Source organism: Nerophis ophidion, linkage group LG05 (assembly GCF_033978795.1).
Source record: "Nerophis ophidion isolate RoL-2023_Sa linkage group LG05, RoL_Noph_v1.0, whole genome shotgun sequence".
NCBI classification, from domain to species: Eukaryota; Metazoa; Chordata; class Actinopteri; order Syngnathiformes; family Syngnathidae; genus Nerophis; species Nerophis ophidion.
The window spans coordinates 30,730,244-30,740,718 of NC_084615.1; the positions used below are offsets into that span (position 1 = coordinate 30,730,244).

General features: G+C 50.0%; 2 protein-coding genes across 2 annotated transcripts in view; both read left to right on the forward strand.

Moving 5' to 3' along the window:
* The first annotated feature begins 3,392 nt into the window (after positions 1–3,392).
* LOC133552931 (uncharacterized) lies at positions 3,393–5,943 on the forward strand. Its single transcript, XM_061900543.1, has one exon. It carries the CDS (start codon positions 4,216–4,218, stop codon positions 5,938–5,940), a length of 1,725 nt encoding a protein of 574 aa, XP_061756527.1. The 5' UTR covers positions 3,393–4,215; the 3' UTR covers positions 5,941–5,943.
* Positions 5,944–7,854: 1,911 nt separating this feature from the next.
* LOC133552932 (uncharacterized) overlaps positions 7,855–10,475 on the forward strand; it is a 3,470-nt gene continuing 849 nt past the window's right edge. The window contains exons 1-2 of the mRNA XM_061900544.1: positions 7,855–9,379; positions 9,716–10,475. The exon at positions 9,716–10,475 is cut by the window's right edge and continues 849 nt beyond it. Coding sequence (XP_061756528.1) covers positions 7,855–9,379; positions 9,716–10,475 — 2,285 coding nt within the window. The remainder of the gene's footprint in view (positions 9,380–9,715) is intronic.

Sequence of the window (10,475 nt, forward strand, 5' to 3'; positions counted from 1 at the left end):
GGTTCCCTCAATCATCAGGAGATTTTAATGGGAGCATTCACATACAATGGTTTTTATAGAGCACAGAGTGGGTGGGTTCAGGCAGGCGTAGGGGCGTGGTGATTGGCTCATGTGTTACCTAGGAGGTGTTTCCGTCTGTGGCGGCATGTTGAAATGATTTCACTGCGCTTGTTGAGGGATGATAGATCTGGATGATATATAATAAACAGTTTCTCTTTTAAACATAGGTTGCATCTTTTATTACCACTGTTGTAGGGTGTGCTGGATGCAAGAATGTGCCATGTTATTGAATATTCAACATTATTGTCTTTGAGGTTCCAAATGTGTTTGCTGAGTTCTGTAGAATTCCGCAAAGTCTGGTTTCTAAAGGAGGCGTTGTGATTATTCCATCTTGTTTATATATATATATATATATATATATATATATATATATATGTATGTATGTATGTATGTATGTGTGTATATTTATAAATAAATAAATGGGTTGTACTTGTATAGCACTTTTCTACCTTCAAGGTACTTAAAGCGCTTTGACATTACTTCCACATTTACCCATTCACACACACATTCATATACTGATGGAGGGAGCTGCCATGCAAGGCGCTAAACAGCACCCATCAGGAGAAAAGGTGAAATGTCTTGCTCAAGGACACAACGGGCGTGATGAGGTTGGTACTAGGTGGAGATTGAACCAGGGACCCTAAATTATAAAGGACAATGTTTTATCAACTGATCGCAATAATGTAAATTTGTTTTAACTATCAAACAAACCAAAAATATGACTTATTTTATCTTTGTGAAAATATTGGACACAGTGTGTTGTCAAACTTATGAGATGCGATGCAAGTGTAAGCCACTTTTTTTTTTAACTTTAATAAATGTCTAATGATAATGTAAATGAGGAATTTTTAATCACTGCCATGCTGAAATTATTACTAATATTGATACTGTTGTTGATAATATTCATTTTTGTTTCACTACTTTTGGTTTGTTCTGTGTCGTGTTTGTGTCTCCTCTCAATTGCTCTGTTTGTTGCAGTTCTGCAGTTTGGTTTTGGAATTGGATTGCATTGTTATGGTATTGCTGTGTAGTGGTTTGTTGGATTGATTAAAAAAAAAAAAAAGAGAATCGATGCTGAATCACGCAACGTATTCGAATCGATTTTTCCCACACCCCTAATATGTATGTATGTATATATATATATATATATATATATATATTTATATATATATATATATATATATATATATATATATATATATATATATATATATTTATATATATATGTATATGTGTGTGTGTATATATATATATGTATATGTGTGTGTATATATATATGCATATGTGTGTGTGTGTGTATATATATATATATATATATATATGTATATACATATATATATGTATATATATATACATATATGTATATATATGTATATATGTATATGTGTATATATATATGTATATATATATATATATGTGTGTGTATATATGTATATATATACATATATGTATATATATGTATATATATATACATATATATACACATATATATATATACATATATGTATATATATATACATATATGTATATATACATATGTATATATATATGTATATATATATGTAGAAGAGAAGAGGGAGGATCCCAGAACAATGGAGAGTAGCTGAAGGGGTGTGGATCCCGAAGGAGGAAAACTCCACCCAGCTAGACCAGTTCCGCATCATCTCCCTGCTGTGCGTCGAGGCAAAGATATTCTTCAGCACTGTTTCCAAACGGCTGTGTACCTACCTGGGTCAGAACACCTACATCGACACATCTGTCCAGAAGGGAGGCATTTCAGGAATGCCAGGCTGTCTGGAGCATACCGGTGTAGTGACACAGCTCATTCGAGAGGCAAGAGAGAACAAGGGCGACCTGTCAGTGCTTTGGCTTGACCTGGCAAATGCATTCGGCTCCATTCCACACAAGCTGGTTCAGCTCACATTAACAAAACATCATGTCCCCAGCAGATGTAGAGACCTCATTGCTGATTACTACACCAATTTCAGGATGAGGGTCTCCTCGGGAGCAATAACATCTCGTTGGCACAAGGTGGAGATCGGTATCATCACAGGGTGCACTATCTCTGTGACACTATTCTCCCTGGCCATGAACATGCTCACCAAGTCTGCTGAGCCAGAGTGCAGAGGGCCTCTATCGAAATCCGGACAACGGCAACCACCCATCAGGGCGTTCATGGATGACCTCACTGTCATGACAGAATCAGTCCCAGGCTGCCGGTGGATTCTGAAGGGACTCTAAAAGGTGATGGAGTGGGCCCGGATGCGTTTCAAGCCAGCCAAATCAAGGTCTATGGTGCTGAGGAAAGGGAAGGTGGAAGACAAGTTCCGGTTTAACATCACAGGCACAGCCATTCCAACCATCACAGAGAAGCCAGTCAAGAGCTTGGGCAAGGTTTTTGACAGCTCTCTGAGAGATACCACATCTATCCAGTCGACCTGCACTGAGTTGGATGGCTGGCTGAAATCCGTGGACAAGTCAGGCCTACCTGGAAAGTTCAAAGCCTGGGTCTACCAACATGGCATTCTTCCCAGGATCCTGTGGCCCCTCCTTGTCTATGCAGTCCCCATCTCAACAGTGGAGACCTTAGAGAGGAGGGTCAGTAGCCACCTCCGGAGATGGCTGGGATTACCAAAGAGCCTGAGCAGCCTCGCACTCTACGGGAACACCAACAAACTGCAACTGCCCTTCAAATCCTTGGAGGAAGAGTTCAAGGTAGCAAGAGCCAGAGAAGTGGTTCAGCTCAGGGACTCATGAGATCCGAAGGTGGCTAAAGCAGGGATCCAAGTGAGGACTGGTAGGAAGTGGAGGGCTGAGGATGCAGTTCAAGAGGCAGAGGCAAGGCTGCGTCAAAGAAGCCTGGTGGGAGTGGTCACTCGAGGCAGAGCTGGGCTAGGCTCCTTTCCAATTCCCCAATTGAAAACCAGCAGGAAGGAAGGGCGCTGCCTTGTTCAGGAGGAGGTGAGAGCTGCAGTGGAGGAAATTAGAACTTGCAAGGCAGTGGGATTGAAGCAACAGGGTGCTTGGACAAGATGGGAGAATGCGGTTGAGAGGAAAGTGACCTGGGCCGAGCTGTGGAAAGCCGAGCCCCACCGCATTAAATTCCTCATCCAGGCAGTGTACGATGTGCTTCCAAGCCCATCTAACCTGCACACATGGGGCATAGCAGAGACACCAGCATGCCCATTGTGTTCCAAGCGAGGAACCCTGGAACACATCCTCAGCTGCTGCACCAGGGCACTTGGAGATGGTCGGTACCGCTGGAGGCATGACCAAGTCCTTAAGACCATTGCTGAAACAATCAGCGCAGGACTTGTGTGGGCGAAGCAGTTCCGACCCTCCAAGAAAATCATCGCCTTTGTCAGAGCTGGGGAGCAGCCAACCCCTGCCAGAAAAACTTCTGCGGGCATTCTAACCTCTGCAAGAGACTGGCAGCTGTTGGTGGACCGTGAACATCAGCTGAAGTTCCCCAGCCACATTGCAGTCACCACCCTGCGACCAGACATTGTCCTCGTGTCTGAGTCCACCAAGCAGGTAGTGCTGCTGGAGCTGACCGTCCCATGGGAAGACCGCCTGGAAGAAGCCTTTGAGAGGAAGCTCTCCAAGTACGCGGGACTGGTCAGTGACTGTCAGCAGGCTGGCTGGAGAGTGAGGTGCCTCCCAGTTGAGGTTGGATGCAGGGGTTTTGCAGCCCGCTCCTTGACCAGAGCCTTCAGCACTTTGGGCATCGAGGGAGAGAGAAGGAGGAGAGCCATCCGCAGTACCACCGATGCAGCAGAGAGGGCCTCAAGATGGCTGTGGCTCAAAAGGGGAGAGCCATGGAGTCATGGTAGCTAGCTAGCCATCTGGACACAAGCTGGGGTCTGATCAGCCCCTGCTGGGTCACCTGGAGGAGGGTGTATGATGTTGAAAGACCCGAAACACCCGATGATTCCAGGCACATCACTGAAGATGTGTCCAGAGGCATCAGTAGATGTATGTACACAGCGAATACCCTGAGTTATCAGTGACAGCCAGGAAAGACTGGATGACAACCATGAAGAGTGTGGTGACTACTGGAGAGTCAGTGACAGCTCGGAGAGACGGCAACCGGGGCAGAACGGGCTGACAACCCAATCTGTGTCCTCTGAGAGGAGGATTCCCAACAAAGCTACGATGAACTTAATGGAAAAATACCCCCAGGGGTGCCCGAGAGGGGGGGAGGATGAGCACCCCGGTCGGACGGACACAACGGCAACAGACCCAAGCAATGGACAAACGACTATGAGCATGCAGTGTACATGCGGTAAAGTCTGCAAGAACATCCACGGCCTAAAGATCCACCGAGCGAGGATGAAGTGCCTGTTGGGAGAAGAAGCAACACATCGCACAGGTGTGCAACCTGGTGAGACGCAGGAGGAGCCAGGCCCGGAGTCACCCCATAGTGCCCGGAACCTCCAAGTGTTGGAAACTAATCCCTTGGGCATCAAATCTGACAGGAGGCGGATCAAATGGCCAGCAGCTAGCATGACGTCATTGTGGAAGCAGTTCGATGACGATGTCGACCAAATTCTGGAGGCAACGGTAAAGGGAGAGGCTGACGGGAAGCTCCAAGCTATGACAACAATCATTGTCAGTATCGCTGCTGAACGATTCGGCGAGGAGGAGAAGAAAAGCTCCGGAACAACGTACTCAAAGAATCAAAGAGCTGTGAGGATCCACAACATCAGGCAGGAGATGAAAGCACTGAAGTCCCAATACAAGAAGGCCGGAGATAAGGAACGTATTGGCCTGGCCCAGCTAATGTGCATCCTGCGGAATAAGATCAGGGTTCTTCGCCGGGCTGAGTGGCATCGGAGGCGACGCCGTGAGAGGGCACGCAAGCGTGCTGCCTTTATCTCCAACCCCTTCAAGTTCACTAAGGATTTGTTGGGGCAGAAGCGCAGTGGTAAACTTGCCTCCTCGCAGGAAGACATAGACCAACATCTGAAGCAGACGTACAGCGACCCCGCAAGAGAGCAGGAGTTGGGAGAGTGTAACATCCTCATAGACCCCCCTGAACCGGAGGTGCAGTTTGACATGTCAGAACTGCAGCTAAAGGAAGTCAGGGAGGTTGTCCGCAGAGCAAGGGCACGCTCTGCTTCAGGACCAAGTGGCACTTCATACAAAGTGTATAAGAACTGTCCCAAAATCCTGCTGCGTCTGTGGAAAATCCTGCGAATCTTCTGGAGAAGAGGGAGGATCCCAGAACAATGGAGAGTAGCTGAAGGGGTGTGGATCCCGAAGGAGGAAAACTCCACCCAGCTAGACCAGTTCCGCATCATCTCCCTGCTGTGCGTCGAGGCAAAGATATTCTTCAGCACTGTTTCCAAACGGCTGTGTACCTACCTGGGTCAGAACACCTACATCGACACATCTGTCCAGAAGGGAGGCATTTCAAGAATGCCAGGCTGTCTGGAGCATACCGGTGTAGTGACACAGCTCATTCGAGAGGCAAGAGAGAACAAGGGCGACCTGTCAGTGCTTTGGCTTGACCTGGCAAATGCATTCGGCTCCATTCCACACAAGCTGGTTCAGCTCACATTAACAAAACATCATGTCCCCAGCAGATGTAGAGACCTCATTGCTGATTACTACACCAATTTCAGGATGAGGGTCTCCTCGGGAGCAATAACATCTCGTTGGCACAAGGTGGAGATCGGTATCATCACAGGGTGCACTATCTCTGTGACACTATTCTCCCTGGCCATGAACATGCTCACCAAGTCTGCTGAGCCAGAGTGCAGAGGGCCTCTATCGAAATCCGGACAACGGCAACCACCCATCAGGGCGTTCATGGATGACCTCACTGTCATGACAGAATCAGTCCCAGGCTGCCGGTGGATTCTGAAGGGACTCTAAAAGGTGATGGAGTGGGCCCGGATGCGTTTCAAGCCAGCCAAATCAAGGTCTATGGTGCTGAGGAAAGGGAAGGTGGAAGACAAGTTCCGGTTTAACATCACAGGCACAGCCATTCCAACCATCACAGAGAAGCCAGTCAAGAGCTTGGGCAAGGTTTTTGACAGCTCTCTGAGAGATACCACATCTATCCAGTCGACCTGCACTGAGTTGGATGGCTGGCTGAAATCCGTGGACAAGTCAGGCCTACCTGGAAAGTTCAAAGCCTGGGTCTACCAACATGGCATTCTTCCCAGGATCCTGTGGCCCCTCCTTGTCTATGCAGTCCCCATCTCAACAGTGGAGACCTTAGAGAGGAGGGTCAGTAGCCACCTCCGGAGATGGCTGGGATTACCAAAGAGCCTGAGCAGCCTCGCACTCTACGGGAACACCAACAAACTGCAACTGCCCTTCAAATCCTTGGAGGAAGAGTTCAAGGTAGCAAGAGCCAGAGAAGTGGTTCAGCTCAGGGACTCATGAGATCCGAAGGTGGCTAAAGCAGGGATCCAAGTGAGGACTGGTAGGAAGTGGAGGGCTGAGGATGCAGTTCAAGAGGCAGAGGCAAGGCTGCGTCAAAGAAGCCTGGTGGGAGTGGTCACTCGAGGCAGAGCTGGGCTAGGCTCCTTTCCAATTCCCCAATTGAAAACCAGCAGGAAGGAAGGGCGCTGCCTTGTTCAGGAGGAGGTGAGAGCTGCAGTGGAGGAAATTAGAACTTGCAAGGCAGTGGGATTGAAGCAACAGGGTGCTTGGACAAGATGGGAGAATGCGGTTGAGAGGAAAGTGACCTGGGCCGAGCTGTGGAAAGCCGAGCCCCACCGCATTAAATTCCTCATCCAGGCAGTGTACGATGTGCTTCCAAGCCCATCTAACCTGCACACATGGGGCATAGCAGAGACACCAGCATGCCCATTGTGTTCCAAGCGAGGAACCCTGGAACACATCCTCAGCTGCTGCACCAGGGCACTTGGAGATGGTCGGTACCGCTGGAGGCATGACCAAGTCCTTAAGACCATTGCTGAAACCATCAGCGCAGGACTTGTGTGGGCGAAGCAGTTCCGACCCTCCAAGAAAATCATCGCCTTTGTCAGAGCTGGGGAGCAGCCAACCCCTGCCAGAAAAACTTCTGCGGGCATTCTAACCTCTGCAAGAGACTGGCAGCTGTTGGTGGACCGTGAACATCAGCTGAAGTTCCCCAGCCACATTGCAGTCACCACCCTGCGACCAGACATTGTCCTCGTGTCTGAGTCCACCAAGCAGGTAGTGCTGCTGGAGCTGACCGTCCCATGGGAAGACCGCCTGGAAGAAGCCTTTGAGAGGAAGCTCTCCAAGTACGCGGGACTGGTCAGTGACTGTCAGCAGGCTGGCTGGAGAGTGAGGTGCCTCCCAGTTGAGGTTGGATGCAGGGGTTTTGCAGCCCGCTCCTTGACCAGAGCCTTCAGCACTTTGGGCATCGAGGGAGAGAGAAGGAGGAGAGCCATCCGCAGTACCACCGATGCAGCAGAGAGGGCCTCAAGATGGCTGTGGCTCAAAAGGGGAGAGCCATGGAGTCATGGTAGCTAGCTAGCCATCTGGACACAAGCTGGGGTCTGATCAGCCCCTGCTGGGTCACCTGGAGGAGGGTGTATGATGTTGAAAGACCCGAAACACCCGATGATTCCAGGCACATCACTGAAGATGTGTCCAGAGGCATCAGTAGATGTATGTACACAGCGAATACCCTGAGTTATCAGTGACAGCCAGGAAAGACTGGATGACAACCATGAAGAGTGTGGTGACTACTGGAGAGTCAGTGACAGCTCGGAGAGACGGCAACCGGGGCAGAACGGGCTGACAACCCAATCTGTGTCCTCTGAGAGGAGGATTCCCAACAAAGCTACGATGAACTTAATGGAAAAATACCCCCAGGGGTGCCCGAGAGGGGGGGAGGATGAGCACCCCGGTCGGACGGACACAACGGCAACAGACCCAAGCAATGGACAAACGACTATGAGCATGCAGTGTACATGCGGTAAAGTCTGCAAGAACATCCACGGCCTAAAGATCCACCGAGCGAGGATGAAGTGCCTGTTGGGAGAAGAAGCAACACATCGCACAGGTGTGCAACCTGGTGAGACGCAGGAGGAGCCAGGCCCGGAGTCACCCCATAGTGCCCGGAACCTCCAAGTGTTGGAAACTAATCCCTTGGGCATCAAATCTGACAGGAGGCGGATCAAATGGCCAGCAGCTAGCATGACGTCATTGTGGAAGCAGTTCGATGACGATGTCGACCAAATTCTGGAGGCAACGGTAAAGGGAGAGGCTGACGGGAAGCTCCAAGCTATGACAACAATCATTGTCAGTATCGCTGCTGAACGATTCGGCGAGGAGGAGAAGAAAAGCTCCGGAACAACGTACTCAAAGAATCAAAGAGCTGTGAGGATCCACAACATCAGGCAGGAGATGAAAGCACTGAAGTCCCAATACAAGAAGGCCGGAGATAAGGAACGTATTGGCCTGGCCCAGCTAATGTGCATCCTGCGGAATAAGATCAGGGTTCTTCGCCGGGCTGAGTGGCATCGGAGGCGACGCCGTGAGAGGGCACGCAAGCGTGCTGCCTTTATCTCCAACCCCTTCAAGTTCACTAAGGATTTGTTGGGGCAGAAGCGCAGTGGTAAACTTGCCTCCTCGCAGGAAGACATAGACCAACATCTGAAGCAGACGTACAGCGACCCCGCAAGAGAGCAGGAGTTGGGAGAGTGTAACATCCTCATAGACCCCCCTGAACCGGAGGTGCAGTTTGACATGTCAGAACTGCAGCTAAAGGAAGTCAGGGAGGTTGTCCGCAGAGCAAGGGCACGCTCTGCTTCAGGACCAAGTGGCACTTCATACAAAGTGTATAAGAACTGTCCCAAAATCCTGCTGCGTCTGTGGAAAATCCTGCGAATCTTCTGGAGAAGAGGGAGGATCCCAGAACAATGGAGAGTAGCTGAAGGGGTGTGGATCCCGAAGGAGGAAAACTCCACCCAGCTAGACCAGTTCCGCATCATCTCCCTGCTGTGCGTCGAGGCAAAGATATTCTTCAGCACTGTTTCCAAACGGCTGTGTACCTACCTGGGTCAGAACACCTACATCGACACATCTGTCCAGAAGGGAGGCATTTCAAGAATGCCAGGCTGTCTGGAGCATACCGGTGTAGTGACACAGCTCATTCGAGAGGCAAGAGAGAACAAGGGCGACCTGTCAGTGCTTTGGCTTGACCTGGCAAATGCATTCGGCTCCATTCCACACAAGCTGGTTCAGCTCACATTAACAAAACATCATGTCCCCAGCAGATGTAGAGACCTCATTGCTGATTACTACACCAATTTCAGGATGAGGGTCTCCTCGGGAGCAATAACATCTCGTTGGCACAAGGTGGAGATCGGTATCATCACAGGGTGCACTATCTCTGTGACACTATTCTCCCTGGCCATGAACATGCTCACCAAGTCTGCTGAGCCAGAGTGCAGAGGGCCTCTATCGAAATCCGGACAACGGCAACCACCCATCAGGGCGTTCATGGATGACCTCACTGTCATGACAGAATCAGTCCCAGGCTGCCGGTGGATTCTGAAGGGACTCTAAAAGGTGATGGAGTGGGCCCGGATGCGTTTCAAGCCAGCCAAATCAAGGTCTATGGTGCTGAGGAAAGGGAAGGTGGAAGACAAGTTCCGGTTTAACATCACAGGCACAGCCATTCCAACCATCACAGAGAAGCCAGTCAAGAGCTTGGGCAAGGTTTTTGACAGCTCTCTGAGAGATACCACATCTATCCAGTCGACCTGCACTGAGTTGGATGGCTGGCTGAAATCCGTGGACAAGTCAGGCCTACCTGGAAAGTTCAAAGCCTGGGTCTACCAACATGGCATTCTTCCCAGGATCCTGTGGCCCCTCCTTGTCTATGCAGTCCCCATCTCAACAGTGGAGACCTTAGAGAGGAGGGTCAGTAGCCACCTCCGGAGATGGCTGGGATTACCAAAGAGCCTGAGCAGCCTCGCACTCTACGGGAACACCAACAAACTGCAACTGCCCTTCAAATCCTTGGAGGAAGAGTTCAAGGTAGCAAGAGCCAGAGAAGTGGTTCAGCTCAGGGACTCACGAGATCCGAAGGTGGCTAAAGCAGGGATCCAAGTGAGGACTGGTAGGAAGTGGAGGGCTGAGGATGCAGTTCAAGAGGCAGAGGCAAGGCTGCGTCAAAGAAGCCTGGTGGGAGTGGTCACTCGAGGCAGAGCTGGGCTAGGCTCCTTTCCAATTCCCCAATTGAAAACCAGCGGGAAGGAAGGGCGCTGCCTTGTTCAGGAGGAGGTGAGAGCTGCAGTGGAGGAAATTAGAACTTGCAAGGCAGTGGGATTGAAGCAACAGGGTGCTTGGACAAGATGGGAGAATGCGGTTGAGAGGAAAGTGACCTGGGCCGAGCTGTGGAAAGCCGAGCCCCACCGCATTAAATTCCTCATCCAGGCAGTGTACGATGTGCTTCCAAG

Coding starts and splice junctions, on each gene's coding strand:
- LOC133552931 (XM_061900543.1), top strand. CDS start 4,216: ATGAACTTAATGGAAAAATACCCCCAGGGGTGCCCGAGAGGGGGGGAG.